Here is an 18644-nt window from a genome sequence, read left to right as displayed (position 1 = left end):
CAAAAACAACAGTCTTTCTTACTCTTCCTTTTGGTTGTCATTGTTTACCTTTTGCTCACCATTTGTATTGATTTTTTTTTGGTCCTCAGCTTACTTCTTCCCCCAGTCCATCAATTTAATTTCTTAACCCATCATCAGCCATCATCAAGAGTCGTTGAGGAAGAAGAGGAGGAGGAGGAAGAGGAGGAGGAGGAGGAGGGGGATGCGAGGACACACCCGCCCGCCCGCGCACCGTCGCCTTCGGCCAGTGCACACGGCAAGGATGCAGCAACAGCAACAGCAGCAGCAGCGGCAGCAGCGGCGGCAGCAGGAGCAGAAGCAGTCAACATGAGGTTATCACCAGCTCTTCTGCAGTGGACGTGCACTATAATGATGATTATCTGATTAAAAGCCTTTTTGATTCCACGACAGGAGAGCTAACAAACAGTAGCATCCGCAGGAGAGTCCACTACGATGTCTGCAGGTATGTATCATGCATGAATATTGACATTATTTCGCCGTGTATTTTTAGTGAACGCCAGGCTCTCTTTAAAAATAATAGTGCTTTTCCTCCCACTCGTCACACATGGAGTGAAGAGAATACATTTTTCTTCTTGCCTTGGCTGCTGTTTCCTTCTGCTCTTCAATTATTCACGTGTGTTTTTGAATATTTCAAACACAGCTCTGCAGCTCCCCTTTAAAAAAAAGTCATTTATTTGCTCTTTAGCGCAACCTGAATGAGAAGCAGCCGGTACCTTTTCTGTGTGTGTGTGTGTGTGTGTGTGTTTGACTGCAGTGATGTTGTCAGCAGGATGCTGCATGCGAGGCTCCTGGTGCTGGACGCATTGTGATGTTCATGCATGGCTTCGTCGTGAGAAGAAGACGGGGTGAAAAAAGAAAAAAAAGAATTAGCAGGAGCTGGTGGTTTTACTTTGAAATTGTCCAATGCAGCAGATGGGGCGTCCTAGTTTACGAGGTGCTTCAATGCAGCGGCTGTGCCTGCATTGAAGCAATTGACATGCAAGGCAAGGCACAGCCCGCCGTCGTATTAATTGCACTCGGGGAACTTTGGAGGTGTTTCTTTTATCAAGGTGCGCGTTGAGGAAGTATCGAGTGTTGATTGTCTCAAGTTTACCTGACCTACTTGTGCCACACGCAGTCCCGCCCTGAGAGACGCCTGGACCCTTCTCCGCACCCTAACGACGCACAAGCGCAGTCCCCCTCGAAAGGCGCAGTCCTCTCCCAGCCGCCTCTTGCCGCCACCATGACGGTCGCCACGGGCGACCCGTCCGACGAGGCGGCGGCGCACCCGGGCCACCCGCTGGACTACGACCCAGAGGCGGATCACGAGTGCTGCGAGCGGGTGGTGATCAACATCTCCGGGCTCCGTTTCGAGACCCAGCTGAAGACCCTGTCGCAGTTCCCCGAGACGCTGCTCGGGGACCCCAAAAAGAGGATGCGCTACTTCGACCCGCTGCGCAACGAGTACTTTTTCGACCGGAACAGACCCAGCTTCGACGCCATCCTCTACTACTACCAGTCAGGCGGGCGGTTGAGAAGGCCGGTGAACGTCACGCTGGACATCTTCTCCGAGGAGATCCGCTTCTACGAGCTGGGCGACGAAGCCATCGAGATATTCCGCGAGGACGAAGGCTTCATCAAGGAGGAGGAGCGCCCGCTCCCTGACAACGAGTTTCAGAGACAAGTGTGGCTGCTTTTCGAGTACCCGGAGAGCTCGGGTCCAGCTCGGATTATCGCCATCATCTCCGTCATGGTCATCTTGATCTCCATCGTCAGTTTCTGCCTGGAGACCCTCCCCGTCTTCCGCAATGACGAGGACGACATGCACAAGTCCCACGCTGAGATCTTTTCCCCCGAGACCAACACCACGGTCATCAGGTACACGTCGACCTACTTCACCGACCCCTTCTTCATCCTGGAAACGCTGTGCATCATCTGGTTCTCCTTTGAGTTTCTGGTGCGCTTCTTTGCCTGCCCCAGCAAAGCGGGCTTCTTTGGCAACCTCATGAACATCATTGACATCGTGGCCATCATCCCGTATTTCATCACGCTGGGCACGGAGCTGGCAGACAGTCCGGATGACGGCCAAGCCGGACAGCAGGCCATGTCTTTGGCCATCCTCAGGGTGATCCGTCTGGTGCGAGTGTTCCGAATATTCAAGCTCTCACGCCACTCCAAGGGGCTTCAGATCCTGGGCCAGACCCTCAAAGCCAGCATGAGGGAGCTGGGACTGCTCATCTTCTTCCTCTTCATCGGCGTCATTCTCTTCTCTAGCGCGGTGTACTTTGCGGAGGCCGACGAGCGGCAGTCCCAATTTGAAAGCATCCCGGACGCCTTCTGGTGGGCTGTGGTCTCCATGACCACGGTGGGCTACGGCGACATGGTGCCCACCACCATCGGGGGGAAGATCGTGGGCTCCTTATGTGCCATCGCCGGCGTGCTGACCATCGCTTTGCCGGTACCCGTCATCGTGTCCAACTTCAACTACTTCTACCACCGGGAGACGGAAGGAGAGGAGCAGGCGCAGTACCTCCAGGTCAACGTGCCCAAGAGCGAGTCGGGCGAGGAGCTGAAGAAGAGTCGCAGCGGATCCACCATCAGCAAGTCGGACTACATGGAAATCCAGGAAGCGGTCAACAACAGCAACGAGGACTTCCGCCAGGAGAACCTCAAGACGGCCAACTGCACACTAGCCAACACAAACTACGTCAACATCACCAAGATGCTTACCGACGTGTAAAGATGAAAAAACACAATACAACGGCAATAGAATTCAGGAATAAGATGCTTTTCACGCCACGCTTCATTCCTACCTTTAATGCGGTCAAACCGAGCCAGATTTTCTTTTTTTTTTTGCATTTGCATGGAGATTTTTAGAAGGAAGAAAAACTCAAAAGTCACATCAATGCCAACAAAAAAAAAAAAAGCAATGAGGAAAAAAATAGCTTTTGAAAAGTTAAGAGCACACTAAAGTCACCTGATCCCTCACCGCCCAGTGTGCACTGCTTTGCTTAGACACAAAATATTTAGGCGTCAGCATAAATAGAAAAAAACCCAAACATGATCCAGATTTGTTTCTCACCGATGGTTTGGGCAATGATGAATGACAGCCATCAGCAGCACATACGTACGCTTGTGCTGGGACACCTTAGTAGTCAGTATCTGATGAGTGACTGTGAATGGCCTTGACGCCTCGCTGCTCTTACGCAACGTGTTACTACGATGCAAACTCTGCTTTGCCCTCCATTCAGCTCAACTGGTCTTATAGCGCAGAGCAACTTGAATGTTTCTTCTCGGGTTTTGTTGGGCTCTTTTTCTTTTTTTACATCAACAACGTAGTAGATTCACATAGTAGCTGGTAGTCAGTTCAGTGGGTCCTCGGTTCCGTTGAGCAGGGTCCTCGGTCAAGCTGGGCATACTACATTGCCAATTAAGTCCCTTTCTCACCTGATTCCAAAACAGCAAGATTTTTAATCAGGACATTTGTAGTCGTCCCGGTGCTATTGGCAACTCGCAAGAGTCTTGGGCTACGGCAGTCCGTTTGACGTGGCGAAAAAGAACCAAGAACAGGCTTTAATGTACCTGTGTTGCTTTTGTTGATTGTGTGTGCTAAAAATGCCTTGACAGTTTCGTCTGCCTTTTACGAGTCCCTGTCATCGCAGCCGCAAGTTATTATCTTTCCATTATGTGCAATCCAAAAGTATGCTGGCCCGAAAGTGTTCAAAAGGTCACGTTGTACAGCACTTAAAATGAACTCTGTAACATTTTTCTCAAATGTCACAGTATATGCCCGGCTTTTTTTCTTTTCTGTGAGGAAACACACCCAACCACAGAACCCTGACCTTCCACCTCGACGCCTTTGCCAAGTTGCCGTGAAAAGCACATTGCGGACATTACTGAACTGCTTAGTATGCCGTCGTTAGCATAGAAACTTTTAAGAAGAATGGATGTAAAAAAAAAAAAAGTCTGTCTCAGTCTTGCATGACATCCACTTCATCCCTAGAAGCATGAATTTTGCCTCCAAGAAGCTCACTGACTGCAGAGACAAAAAAAAAATGTATTTCTAAATATCAACAAATATACGTATATAGACAGTATGCATATACAGTACACTTCACCAGAGACTTGTGATGCAGATTATTGCCATAATGAAGCTAACGTTTAATAGTGAGTGCCAAAGACACACACACACGCACCGTTTGCCCTCATACCTCGGGGTGATATATTTAAAATGAGTTAATACCACAGAGGTTTCACTTGCCGATTAATTAGCAAGAACGCTGGGCTTGTCTTGAAAGATTGACGCTTTTGATTTCGGATGGCATCCAGATAAGAATAGCTGCCATTGGCTGCATATTTATTCCCATTAAAACCCGGATTGGAATGACAATGCTTAACGTTTGGAATATTCTACCTGATTAAGAAGATTCCCATCGAGGTTTTATTCTGGGGTGCTTCGTGTCGATTGATAATCCGATCAGTGCGCATCATACCATTTATTCGGAAATGTCATATCAAACTTGCATATCTGCAACATCAGCACACGCGTTTTTGTGATTCCCAGAAAGTACTAGAAGCAGAGCTAGCCAAAAACATGGTCAAGTGTTACTTGACGTAGCAATGCAAATGAGAAAAATGTTGTATGACAACTGTGTATTTGGTCAATTTGGTCAAGGCAGCCAGGCAGTCCCACCTATCCGTCCGTCCATGCTGATGGTGATAATCACCAGCAGTGTAGCATAGATCGGTCCTCCTGAGTCCCAGGTTTGACATTTGGCTTCTGGATGTTGACTAGTGTGTGTGTGTGTGTTGACGACATTTGTCTGCTCGTAGCATGCAGCGTTTTCAATGAAGCCTCCACGCCGTGTCTATTTTTAGGCTTCCGACTTGATGCAACAGTAAGAACACGTGTCACGCCACCGCTGCGCCGCCCACCCACGTCCGCTGCTCTCACGCGGCCCCTCAAACCTGCAGAAAAGTCCACTGAAATGAGTAACTACAACTAGAGAGGAATCACTTTTGTCTATTCATTTCTGCACAGAATTTCAAAATGACAAAAATGTTTTTCCTTTTAGTATTCATTTTTTAAACAAACGTTTTTTATATTAGATGGAATGAACAGGTGAAGCACAAATGCCTTGGTTTTGTTTTTCATTTCCAAATGATTTGATGAATTGTATAAGACCCATCCATTGAAAAGAAAAAAAAAGTTACTTTTCTACCAGTTTCAATCCCATTTTGTGTAATATCCTAAATTCTCATGAGAATTGGAGAAGGGTGCATTTGGCACAACAACAAAAACCGTATTTGCCTATGCATGCCGACACATTTCACTGTAAATATTTTTGTCCAAACCCGCCGTAGCAAGAATGCACAACATTGACTTTTGTGTTGAAAACACAGCCAGCTGAGTGGAGTCAACATCAATTTCTTGCATATTTTATTGATCATTGACATTACGTTCATTCTGTAGGAAAATAGGGAGGAAGGCTGGGAAAATCTATGCATTGCTTTTCGTACGAAATGATTAGATGCTTGCAGTTTTAACCAGTGTGATCGGCACCAACACACACACACAGCTGCATCGGAAACAAAACAAATCCCCCCCAGAAGATTGCAATAGTTTGTTGTAGGGTAGCTCAGTGAAAACTTTTCAGATTATTGTTTGACCTGCATGAAAACACTCTCGTGCGCGCACACACACACACACATTCAAGAGAAACAAGGTGAGCAATATGCAATATGTATGCATGTGTGTGCTCCAGAGAGAATGATTGTGAATTTCACACAATATTGTACAGTTGTTCACACCTCTCCTTCCCCCTTGTATTCTATAAGGCTGGATTTACACGGCACGGCTCAAGTGAGACAATTCCGATTTGTTTTGGTGGCACGATTCGGATCAAGACGCAGTACTGGAAACAGGTGATAAAAATGCAAGTTTAGATCGATGTATTTGGGAGGTTTTGAAAAAAGCAGGCTTATAAATCCAAACTAAAGTTTTGGTATGTGGGGAAAGAGCGATAGCTACAGTTGGCTGGCCACCTCCCAAAAAAACAAAACAAACATTCCATTGGAATTGGGCACTTCTCCCTGCAGTGTAAATCCAAAGAGGTTTGGAAGCTTCCATGGCGATGACGGCTTTTCTTTCTATGAAATGACGCGACTGATGTACAGCAGAGCAAAGACAATAATGGCGAGTAGTCAACGGACTCGGCAAGTAGTAGGATTTGCACTTTACAAGACAAGGACCGTCTCTGGATCGGAGAACATTGAAGTCCTTCCGACATGATTGAGAACGCTGATATCAATAACAATGAAGCCAATAATAATCATGATAATAACTCAAGTGTTTTGTGTTTTCTTTGCATGTTAGACTGACTTCAGAACTTGCTTTTCCCCTGGAAGGCTAAGTTTATCCCAAATCAATGAAAGGCCTCCTTTGCTGCTATTCTGGGTGTGTTTTTGTGTCTTTGTAGCCGTGGGGAGGCATGCAGGACAAATACCTCCTGGTGTCTTCAGCATCGAGCAAGCAAGCGCACAGTGCATTGGCTCGCTCCCTGCAGCTTGAAAGTGAGCAGAGCTTGTGCTATTTTTAGCCTTTTGCTTCAAGAAGGAGAGAAAAAAAAGCAGAGGAGGAGGAGACAGAAGGAGACTTGAAAGGAGTTGATGGAGATGGAACGTGAACATATCTGCAAATACACGTCGAATGAAATTGGACGTAATGTTACCTGCCGTTTTAGCTTTGGAAGTTATTTTTAGAAAAAACATCATCATTCTGTCTCCTATGTTCAGAAAAACAAACTGGGGTGTGGGCTGACATTGTAAAGTATAATATGTGTACGAGATGCTAATTAGAAAAATACTAAAATGTGACATTATGCTGCAAGACCATGTTGAATAACTTTAAAAAAAAAGCTTTTTAATCTAAACAACACAGACATACATATAGTACAATCATAATGATTGAGGGCTGTAACATAATTTTATTTAAATAATTTTCATTATTTTGTTAAGCTTTATTGAACTATATATATTAATATATAGAATATCCATAATTATCTTCTTTTTTTTTCATCAACATCATCTGGAAGGCCAGATTGTCTCAAACCTGGAATTAAAGAACTAGTAGGCAGCCGTGCTGTGCCACCAACGACAATGACAATTTTTGCCCTTAAAAGGATTACCATGAAAACAAGCTGCATTTTCTTTAATCTCATTCCACATTTCTTAGGAACAAGAGTTCACACGCCGCATTGTCCTTCCGAGCTTGACCCACGGGGCAAGTTAAGGTCAGCCAAGCATCCCATTCCAAATCCCCTTTGAGGTTAAACGGGCGGGAGAAAAACAACCGTTATAATGAACGGCTAAGTGTGTCAATGTGCTTGCGTCGGTTTTGTGACCCCATGCCAACACGGAGAGCGCAATCTTAGTCGTGGACTCTGCTCACTTCAGACGACAGCATCTGAAAGCCAAATGAAGAGCGCTGGCTTGAGGTTGGGGGGGGTCGATAAGAGTTCAAGAGCAATAATAAACGGCCGGTCTCCCAGATACCTTTGCGAGGTGAATCCTTGATCTGGTACATTGGTAGCACTTGGGCTCCTTCTACTGGTATGCCAAAGAATCAATGAATTCAATGTTGAAACTTTAGAGTGACTTTTTTTCTGAATCCAGTACAGTACATTTATTCAGTTATACTTAATGTTGAATAGAATTCATTTAAAACTCAAACTGTTGTCAAATATTTAGGTACAATTGTTAGATATTTTTTAAACATAACTATTTTCCCTATGAGGGTGTCTGGACTAAAGGAATTTAAGGGCACAAGGTCTTATATGTATGTTAAGAAGGACCGTTTGCACAAACTTAAAAGTACTTGTTATCGGTATCGGAAAACTGGCATCGGCATTCACTTGGTATTGATCGATACCAAAATCGCAGGTATCGCGCAGCTTTAGTGTAAAGCGTGTTAGTTTGATATTGATGAAAAGAACGCACGCACTCCTGAAGAGGTCACCTTTGGTTAAGGCTACATTTTCAACTGCTTTTTATAGCTCTCATCAGAATGACTTTCATGCTCTATAGCAGTTTGGTTCCATTGGATTTTTATTTCCCGTATTTATAATTTGACTGGTTGTTCCTATTTTATGGTCATGTTTTAGAGGGGGCAGCACAGTACAGAAGTAGTTAGCACTTCTGCTTGACTGTTCGGTTCTGGGTACAAATCCTTCTCGAGACTCTAGCGCACACCCGTGACCATAATAAGGCCAAACACGAGAGAACAAGGATGCCCAGACAAATAAAATAATAAGAATTGATACAATGTGTGAACATTTAGTATCAATACATTGACAAAAATAGATACAGAATTGAACCAACATTTTTGTTGCCACATTTTACAGCACCAAAAACTGCCATTTGAACAGGGGTGTGTAGACTTTTGATTTTTCGGTTAAGTTATTTATTTACCACATGAGTTTGCTCATGTTCGATGTTTTTCCAGGCGTATGTGTGTGTGTGTGTGTATTAGCGTCGGCGATTAGCATGGTTTGCATTGTGTGGGCTTTAAAGCTGCTCTCCTCAGATAAGACCCTCACATGGGCGTTAAATGACAGGCGCTGAAGTGTTAATAATAACAATAACACCGCTATTATTAGTCTGCCGGCATTGTGCAAAAGCTAGATGGCCTGGTGGAGAGAGCCCAAATGTAGTAATTACTTTTCAATGAAGCTGTCCTTGTTCAAAAGTACACTTCTTTTCATCCTCGTAGAGCTTTACAATGTGACTGATTGCCACTAAGGAGTCAAGTGTGCAAAATAATACAACATCTTGTTTCCAAAATAATCTGCAATAAATTGGGTTTTTATTTACCCACATCCTGATGTTAAACAGCAGAATGTGAGAGAATCCACACATGAACTGCGTTGTTTTTATTTTATTTGCATTACAAAGATTTTTATTTATTTAATTGTTTTTATTGCTCCAATAGTGTGTGCTATATTGTGTGTGAATGTCTTGTTTTGTAAAGATGTGTTCACTATTATTGTGTGTTCTCAACAATAGCTAATTTAAGTGGAGTACACACACCAAATTCAAACTTCTTTGCCTCAGTGGTGGAAATCCAAATCAGCAAACGCTGATTGTTGGATGTCTCCAAAAGATTATCTTGAGCAATTGGGGTGGGAATGTAGTCCAGTTGTGCTAAAGATAAGCAGATTAACACACTCATAGAAAACTTCAGAGTATACGTTTGAGTGACGTGTGGATGCTTCCCAGCAGTTACTAATCAAATGACAAGAGCTAATCTGGGGTACAACCGGGACATATGGAAGACAAATCAATGAGCGTCCAATCACAGAGCGACAGTGTCATTTAGTGCTGAGCTCCTACATATAGTAGTGTCAGATTAGATCTTACAATTTGTCGGTTACAAGGTCTTTTTAAAGGAGAAGTCAACCCCCAAAGCATTCTTTAGAATCTGTCACGACTCGTCCCCGATCGTTTCATAGTTTTGTTCGTGTGTCTGTGTGCTCGCCCCTCCCCTCCCCTCCTGTGTGCCCATGATCAGTGTGATTATTCCCACCTGCCTCTCTCTCGTTACCTGTCGTGTCTATAAATCCTGCCTGCCCCTCACTCCCTGTCGGATGGCCGACGTCGTCACGTTTGCCGTCCTTGTGGTTCCTATCTGTTTCGAGTCTGTTTCTGTTTGCCATCCCTGTCGGTCGGTCATGTTATCGGTTTGCCAGTTCTCGTCTGTTTCCCTTGATGCCTTATTCCATTTCCCTTTTTTTTCCCAACAGACCCTGGTCCAAGCTGCACTTGGTCGTCCTGCTCCACGTTCCACTCTGATCCACGACAGAATCATAGGTTTACTGCAGCCCAAATCGTTATAGAGATGGTGAAGGTTGCATTGCGAATCTTGTGAAATATCAATTAAATAGGAGAAATCCACTTTTGGTTTTTAGCCATTTCAGTTGGGACGCCAATTTGTCACAGTTGAGAGGTCTCAGGTCACAACCAAACACGGCTCACCAGTTTTCTGAAGCTGAATTTTGTCAGGAAGCTTGATTGGATATAACAACAAATATAAAAAAAAACATCATAAATAAATGGATACAAATTCGGGAGAATTTAATTGAAATTACTTCTAGAAAAATTCCAATTCAATGTTTAGCCCAAAATAATATGCTCTTTGTCCTCACTAATAGAAAATTTACTTGGATGAAAAAGAGAAATTGTGCATCAGTTGTCAACTGTGCTACTATAATATACATATCATGTCAGTACGAGTTAGTGCTTTTACCTGACATGCCGACGAGAGAATTGCTTAGTCAAGGCGGAGTGTTACCAGGTAAGATTCGAACGTCAGCTGCAGGGGGAGGGTTTGATAGATGAAGGACAGGCAGAGGAAGGGGGTGTCTCTGTCAGCGCTCCCGCAGGACGCTGCGGTGGAGCTCATCTTTTCGCCCTTTCCCACTGCCTCGCTCACTTTTAAACACAAATCACTCTCCATCGATTTATCCCCGCTCTGCTCTGCCACCTCGTTCATCTTTAACGCTGTTGTGAGTGACCTGCATGTCACTGCTCTGACCTGTGTCGTGATACTCTTAAGATCAATGGCACATTTTGCAATAAATTGTGAGTTAAGACCCCGTGTGACTTTGGTGGTCATAGAACGCTGAAAATATGTTATCCAATGGGAAAAGAGACAATGTGTCATTCGTTTTGTTGTTTCCTCCCAGTCAAAAGATAAACAGGACCAATATCAATCGTATCCTTTCCCTTCCAATCGTTGTTAAAGTTTGCAAAATATTCCTTCAATATTGTGTAGCTCAAGAGCTAAGATACAGAAGTCACAAGCTATGTCACCGTTTATGTCATTGTTTGATTTCTTTGTCATTGACTCCTTTTATGTGATCTCATAGTGTGTGAAGCAAGGAGATGGACGGCGGAACAAAAGGAGTCCAATCAGGCAGATGACACACACTCTTACACACTCTTCCTATTTGTTTATTGTTTTGCCAGTAATTAAATCAGTCTTCAAATCATGAATGGACTCAAGTGGATTACTAACATCCAGGACTTATAGGATAGTTGCACGTAAGTCACGATACACAGCAAACTGCACAAACAAATATCCAAATCATGAACTGAAATAGCCGACGTATTGCTATCCAAGTGATTTCCTACTGTGAGTATGAGCACGGATGACCTCTAATCTTGCATGCATGTGACCCGCCCCCCCAACCATCCTACAAACATTGTGAAGTTTACACTCATGCGTGAACATAATGAGATTCCTACCCTGGAGACAACGGCCTAATATGATGGATCGCAAACGCTCCGGTGGAAAGACTTAAGACTAGTTTTTGGGGGAGTCGACCTTGACGCGCACCGCTCTCCGCCGCAGTGTGACAGAAAGGGGGGTGACCACAGCACGTTGTGGTTTAAAGTGGGTAACATTAGAGTCTGGCTTTCTGCTGCCAAATTGGCCACCCTACTGACAAAAGCGTCAACCAGGAACTTTTGAAGGGACGTTTTCAAGGACAATTGATTGCTGGGATTATATCTTTTATTCATGACCTTAATACCTTAATTCAATCTGTTCTTAATTGAGCCACAGAACTAGAATGGTCTTAACGTCACTCTTGGCAGTTTTAGGTAATGTGCAAAAATGAATGAAAAAAACAGATCTTTCATCTGAATATAGGGTTGAAGTGAATCAACCATCAGCTCCGATTTTGATCTGTAGGAGGCACTCTATTGTTGCACAGTGCCGTTCCTGAGTCATCGGTGCAACCACCATACCACAAAGTGAGTTCACAGAGAGAGCGAGGGAGGGAGAGAGAGAGAGAGAGAGACAGAGAGCGACGGAGTGTGTGAGAGAGAACGAGGTGCAGGTGTATCTATGCACACTACGCATTTATTTGAAATTTATCATGAATTAATTGTCACAATATTTTTACTTTGAGCCTTCAATGCTTTTTAGTTTTACCCTGAACCTTCAAATATAAGTTTTTTACTTTACCATTTTTACTTATAATACCCTAAAATTGTACAAAGAATCACCTTGGAGTTTGTCTCAAACATTGACAGACTCCTTGCTCCAATCTGTAGCTCACACTTTCGACAAGGTCAATAAAGGAGTGCTTTCCCCTAAAGAGAAGTGGCACTTATTTACAGCTCTCACTTCAGGTTGTTTCTCACTCATATGAACAAATAAAAGAGAGGTAATGGATCTTTGAAGTGCTTTTACCTAGCATGAGACGATCGGACTGATGTATGCAGCTGCAGGTGCTCTGTCAGGTATTGTTCTGTATTGGTTTGGGGGGGCACAATGCAGTCTAATACCCCAAGGTGACGTCCGATTGGACCATCCTAGTGTGTGTGCATGCTTACTCTGCGGGAAGGACAAAAGAAAATGTGGGGAGGAGGGGGGAGCATTCCTTCACACCACGTCAGACGCTAAATCTCCTATCACAAAGCTGATGGGAGGAGGGGAGTGGGAAGCCAGGTGACCCCCCCCCCACCCCCTCAATCCCATCCAGCCCTCGTTCCACCATCCCTCCTTCAGAATTTAAAACCTTGTTCCAGTGTGAGTATGTGTGGCTGTGCATTGTTTTGTATGTGTGCGCAAGTGGCAGCTCTCATTTCCCATCAGGTGTTCAATTACCCAATGGGAGCTTTGGTAGAGACGCTCTTGAGAGGGAGTGCGGCTGAGGCAGGAGGATAGAAGAAGAAGAAGAGCAAGAAGTGGAGGGCATTCCTGCCGGGTCGGGTCGGTAGGTGAGAGCTGATAAGATTGTTGGGATTTGTTTGTTTGTTTGTTTGTTGCTGAAGGTGATGCTGTCATTGTTCAATGTGAGATCACTGGAAGTTTGTTTTTGCTGACATTGCAGAATCCATATTACCTAAGGTTTGAATTCACGCTGCTGAATATTTGGTGTTGCGCTGCAATGCAAAAAAAAAAAAAAAAGAGCCAAGATAGAGAACACTCAGGGTCAATGCAGAACGCATGCAGCCTTCAAGTCCTATAGAGGAGTCGTGGGAATAAGAACAATAGAGTTGATTGATTTGATTTGGCTATATATTTTTAGTTGTTGATTTGTTATTTACCATCCTGAATGAAGTAGTGATAGATATGATTTATGTTTGGACTTTGGCCACTATTGCATTCAACGAATTAATAATGATGCGCAAAAAAAGTCAAATAAAATCAAAATAAACGTGGGCTTGCAAAGTGCACTTCAATGTTATACTGAATAGACATATTGTTGTATTAGTCATGAAAAGACTTTTTTTTTTAAAACGGCCCCACAAAAATCACTGAAAAGACAAAGTTAAATTATAAAAATGTTTTGTACATTAAAAACAAAGAAGAAATAAGTTGGTTAAGAAGTTGAATCCAAACCATGGAAATATTTTGAAGGCTACATTTGGTACGGGACGTCATTGGATTCCACGCAAAGGTGTGCCTAATTAACTATCGGATCAGCACACTCACTCACGTACACACATATAGATTCAGTGTAAGCAGTTTCCCGGGCAAACCTGCCGAGGTTTCACTTCCGTCATGATCTCAAGTTGGAACGCGGGGGCGGGCGGGGTGGGGGGGTATCAGATGGCGAGTTGTGTGCTGATGCAAACAAAAACGGACAAAAAAGCATTTAACGCAGCTGGGTTGCGTTTTGCTCTTATGTCCGTTCAGGTTACCGAGGACTAAAGCTACCTCCATGCCAGCCAGCAGAACTGAGGTCCACGCTGGACCCCCTTCTGCAGTCTTGACACCCGAGAAAACCAACAGCCATGGAGGTTTGCACAAATATTATCTATAAACTGGGGCCAAGCACAGATGCAAACAAGGAACCCCCTCCCAAAAAGAGGATTGTAGCTTCTTACAAATTTCACAAAATGGTGGAAAGCACTGAAAGTAGAGCCTATCATATTTCATGAGCATGCATGGCTACATTCAGAAGTTGAATTATTCACACAACCAAATCTTCAGACGGGGCATACTGAACTAGCCTATATGACGTGCAAACATACACAAGCACTTTGTTTCACTCAGAGGACAAATCAAGTCTCCATCTACTGTATTGCTATCTAGGTTCCTCTGGTTAACTTTGAAAATGTGGACGATGTGGGCATCAACTTGGGCGACCCAAGCGACTCCGGCTACCCGACGTCGCCCACGTCGGAGGCGCCGGATCCCGAGCGATCACCCCGTCGCTCTTCCCCGCGTCCATCCCCTCGCTGGAGCCGCCGTGAGGGTGCGTCCTCTTCCACGCCATCCAAGGCCACCTCCAGTAGCTGCAGCCTGATGTCAAATCTAAAGCTTCTGGTGAACGGCGAGTCGGGTTCCGACGGCGTCTTCAGCAGGATGCCGAGGGACTGCTATGACAACGAGGACTTCTTTGAGAAGACGGGCGGGGGGGACCGAGACCAGAGGGTGGTCATCAACGTTTCGGGCCTGATGTTCGAGACCCAGCTGAGCACACTCAACCGGTTCCCGGAGACTTTACTGGGCGACCCCGCCAAACGAATACATCACTTTGACGCCATGAAGAACCAGTATTTCTTTGACCGTAACCGTCCGGCCTTCGACAGCGTCCTGTACTTCTACCAATCTGGCGGGCGGGTTCGCAGGCCGGCCAATGTCCCATTAGATGTCTTTGCCAGTGAGATCGTTTTCTATCAACTGGGCCACGAAGCCATGGAGCAGTTCCGTGAAGCCGAAGGCTTCATCAACGAGCCCCCGGTCTTGTTGCCGACTAACGAGCTCAAAAGACAGTTCTGGCTCCTGTTTGAGTACCCTGAGAGCTCCACTGCGGCCAAAGCCATTGCTTTTGTCTCCGTTTTTGTCATCACAATCTCCATCTTTATCTTTTGTCTGGAGACTCTCCCCGTATTCAGGCAGGATAGCACTTACATTCTCCATGAAGATCATGTGTTAAACAAGAGCACGGAAAGTTCAAGTCCTGCCTCCAGAGATTTGATCGCCTACTTCACAGACCCCTTCTTTATTGTCGAGACCATTTGCGTCATCTGGTTCTGCTTCGAGGCCGGCGTTCGTTTTGCCGCGTGTCCCAGCAAGCGCGCTTTCTTCTACAACATCATGAACATCATCGACATCGTGTCCATCCTTCCGTACTTCGTCACGTTGGGCACAGAGCTGGCGACCACCGACGACGACGACGCCAGCTCCGGCCAGAACTTGTCCCTCGCCATCCTGAGGATTATCCGCTTGGTGAGAGTGACTCGCATCTTCAAACTGTCCCGCCACTCCAAGGGCCTTCAGATCCTCGGGCAGACTCTCAAGGCGAGCATGCGAGAGCTGGGCTTGCTTATCTTCTTCCTCTTTATCGGTGTCATCCTCTTCTCCAGCGCCATCTTTTTCGCTGAAGTCGACGAGCCCAAAACGCAGTTTGTCAGCATCCCTGACGGATTCTGGTGGGCGGTGGTTACCATGACCACGGTGGGCTACGGAGACATGTGCCCCATCACTATTGGCGGCAAGATGGTGGGCACCTTGTGTGCCATCGCCGGGGTGCTGACCATCGCACTGCCCGTTCCTGTCATTGTGTCTAACTTCAACTACTTCTACCATCGCAAAGCCGAGCAGGAGGAGAAGCAGATGATTGACGACGCCACCGAGGCCCAGAAAAACTCCTTGGCTGAAAAATACGGCAGCACGACGACGCTGGACAAAAGCACCTGGAATCTTGAGAAGAATGGCTTCCACTCGTAGAACAACATTTTCTTCCATGATTTTTCTACTTCTGTAGCATGAAGACGCTATTGATATCCTTTACTCAAGTTATCTTATTTTGGACACAGAAAAAGCCTTTTAAGAAGTACAATTTCCATCCATCCATTTGAATCTGGTTCTGCAGGCTATTCATGTAGGATTGGACCCTACTGCATAGAACAAAAAAATACAATGCAGCAATAATCATGCCCAAAAATATAATAACCTACAGCTGTCGTATTCTGTAGACGTATTAGGTTATTTGAGTATTCATTAATCAGAGCAATTCATTTGATGATGGAGCTCACTCTTCAAACTCTTCTAGATGGCTAAAAAGGTTTTAGCAATCAACTGAGAGACAACTTCAGTATCTAAACATGTCTGTGAAAAAATGAATGTTGGATGTTGTTGCCATATAGACAAAAATCATACAAAAAATATTCCAAATTATTTTGTTAAATTTGACATAAAGGGGGGGCAATGAAGTAGGAGGCAGAGAGCGAGAAACATTTTAGTGGTGCTCAATAGCAAAAGTGTTTTAAAAGACATTTAGGAATCACCTGTGTTACAGTCTGTCTCAGGACAATTGTAATATACACAAAAAGGGCATGTTTATATGTATTGTGCATGGACATTTAGGGGATCCGAGTCTGATGACTGTGGGCATTTGAAGTATTTGCAATGTTATGTTTGTATTGGCATAATGTTCCAAATCAGAGTATCTAATCCAGTGTTTTTGCAACGTGTCCTTGTGGCAACCTCTCCGCCAGGCCCCTCCTCTCTTCCATTGCAACAATAACAACAAAATCATTACTTCCACGTGCGATTCCACTTGACCATATTTACTTAAATCTATAGTACAAGACTCTCAAGGACGCTGGCAAGTGTCCGCACAGTGTGAGACGTCTTTGATTGTAGTGAAATGAAATCAAATTGATAGCTTGCATGTTGTGAATGAGCTGCAAAATACAAAATCAAATGCTCAAAGAACGCGCATGCCAAAAAAAACACACGTTTGATATTTTCTTGCCAATTGCATATTTACTATGCAAGGGAAATCCTTTAAAGTACAATTAAAAGCTTGTCGAATCAATGCACTGAATGTTAATTGCACTAGTGAGGCTTAAATACGCACAGGGAAGAACATTTGTTATCGCAACTGTAAGCTTTATGATGTATTAGGAGGAGCTGCACACTCGAAATGTAATAATGTATCATTTATACTGCATGCCATACAGAAATGAGGCTCATACTAAAGTTTGACATAATGAATGGAGCTAATTATAAGGATGGCTGGTCTAGTGGTAATCATGTGAGACCGTTAGATGCGCATGCCGCATTTCAATTATAACAATGTGACATTTGGAAATAGAATGTTTAGAACAATGGCTGAGAATGTAATCTTGCAATAAACGTAGTAAATGCAATAATGTTGCCACATGCGCGTAGGGGAACTCTGTTTGACCCCAGCAAAACAGCAATAATTCCTATGGTAGCCAATAAGATCCTTTAGTGACTTGGTTGCTCTGCACTTTATTTTAGGAAGAAGCACTTATTCTTATTGAGTACAGTTGAGCGACTGAGAAGCGGAGTGGTGCTAACTCCATTTTGGAGGATCGGTGCTGAGTGCAAAAATTCATTGCCGCCCCATGTGTCAATATTGGAAGTAAACTTTGACTTGGTCCAAGTTTCATCAACTGTTTATTTCTGGGCTTAAGTTGAAAGTGACCAAAATGGAGTTAGCCCACTTGACTTCTTAGCGGCTCAGTTCTAAAAAATGAATGTGTGAATGACATGTTATTAATTCTGTAAAGAGTGCCTTCCATTAAACATGTATGCTAAGTGTGTGGAGTCTCCCACTCATCATTTGGCTAATCTGCTCATCTCACAGTCGACGCTACTGTTGAATGGATTTATACTTTTTTACAAGTGTCTGTTATAGCTAATATATTTTTAGATTTTGCTTTATTATTTGTGTATTATAAATTTTGGTTCCGTGTGCTTTACCCAAATTTGATTTTTTTTTCAAACATGTTCTTTTTTTGTCCTGTTTTCTGAGGAAAAAGTATTTTTATTTTTCATGTAGCATTTTTAATTTGCATGTATATATATTTAGTATTATGTTTTTAAGATGTTTATATTTTGTTATGTGTTGATAGTGAAGTGTTTTTGTCATTATATTTTGTTATTTTATCAAATATTTTGCGCTTATTGTCTATTTTTTGGGTTTTTGCATTTTATCTTAATGGACCCTTGTTCTGACTTTGCTTTAAATGTAAGCAGATGAATAATTTAGAAAAGCGTCCATTGTTGAGAACAAACGTGTCCTTGTGGAGGCAATGGATCACTGACTGAACGGCGACCATCAGGCACACACACACACACACACACACACACTTGAGTCACACAAGGTTAATGCTGATTTGCTGCTGCTGTCATTTATAATTCATCAGGTATTACACCAAAAGAATCTGGAGAAATCAATGCCAAGGTCAGCTGAAATGTAACAAGGCGGTTTTACACCGCACTCTAAAAATATTTATTTGGGGGGATTTTGGATAGTATTTTTGTGAAATATTTCAATTTCTTTAAAGATGACGTTTTGGTATTTCTGTCATGTTATTGTTTTTTCATCTGATGTTTTCTTTTTTTTTTTGCTCTAATGGATTTTATTGCAGTATTACCTTTTTGCATTTTATTATTGGTTTATGCATGATTTGTATCTTTTTCAATTTTGTACTTCAAATATGTTTATTTAATATAATTTAGAATTCCAAATTTGCCCAAAGGTGTGAGGGCAAGTGCAGATGACTGACAGACGGACGGACGGATAATTTAGACTGATTAAAATGTTACTATTTTTCCAATATTTGGTTTTGCTTCTTGTATTTGTTAT

The 18644-nt window shown here is 43.6% G+C and overlaps 2 protein-coding genes across 5 annotated transcripts; both read left to right on the top strand.

Moving 5' to 3' along the window:
• Nucleotides 1–251: 251 nt before the first annotated feature.
• Nucleotides 252–6344, top strand: LOC148391355 (potassium voltage-gated channel subfamily A member 2). 2 transcript variants are annotated; one of them, XM_088390012.1, is made up of 3 exons: nucleotides 252–332; nucleotides 412–463; nucleotides 1139–6344. In XM_088390012.1, exon 3 carries the CDS (start codon nucleotides 1244–1246, stop codon nucleotides 2738–2740), a length of 1497 nt encoding a protein of 498 aa, XP_088246138.1. In that variant the 5' UTR covers nucleotides 252–332; nucleotides 412–463; nucleotides 1139–1243; the 3' UTR covers nucleotides 2741–6344. The 2 variants fall into 2 exon arrangements, with proteins under 2 accessions (XP_088246138.1, XP_088246136.1); XM_088390010.1 differs by having other exon boundaries at nucleotides 262–463.
• Nucleotides 6345–9614: 3270 nt separating this feature from the next.
• On the top strand, nucleotides 9615–18617 carry LOC148391354 (potassium voltage-gated channel subfamily A member 10). Of its 3 annotated transcripts, XM_088390009.1 has the most exons (7): nucleotides 9615–9721; nucleotides 9801–11100; nucleotides 11711–11814; nucleotides 12118–12595; nucleotides 12662–12782; nucleotides 13709–13812; nucleotides 14108–18617. In XM_088390009.1, exons 6-7 carry the CDS (start codon nucleotides 13807–13809, stop codon nucleotides 15746–15748), a joined length of 1647 nt encoding a protein of 548 aa, XP_088246135.1. In that variant the 5' UTR covers nucleotides 9615–9721; nucleotides 9801–11100; nucleotides 11711–11814; nucleotides 12118–12595; nucleotides 12662–12782; nucleotides 13709–13806; the 3' UTR covers nucleotides 15749–18617. The 3 variants fall into 3 exon arrangements, with proteins under 3 accessions (XP_088246135.1, XP_088246133.1, XP_088246134.1); XM_088390007.1 differs by lacking the exons at nucleotides 9615–9721; nucleotides 12118–12595 and having other exon boundaries at nucleotides 9800–11100; nucleotides 12662–12786; XM_088390008.1 differs by lacking the exons at nucleotides 9615–9721; nucleotides 9801–11100; nucleotides 11711–11814 and having other exon boundaries at nucleotides 12662–12786.
• The last annotated feature ends 27 nt before the right edge of the window (nucleotides 18618–18644 follow it).

The sequence above is a fragment of the Syngnathus floridae genome, chromosome 11, assembly GCF_059516105.1.
Source record: "Syngnathus floridae isolate MCC-2025c chromosome 11, RoL_Sflo_1.0, whole genome shotgun sequence".
Lineage (NCBI taxonomy): Eukaryota > Metazoa > Chordata > Actinopteri > Syngnathiformes > Syngnathidae > Syngnathus > Syngnathus floridae.
The sequence above is the reverse complement of the archived record's forward strand: the minus strand, read 5'-3'. Positions and strand labels throughout refer to the sequence as shown.

Bases quoted from the DNA above. Each gene is read 5' to 3' on its own strand.
- LOC148391355 (XM_088390012.1), top strand. From the start codon at position 1,244: ATGACGGTCGCCACGGGCGACCCGTCCGACGAGGCGGCGGCGCACCCG.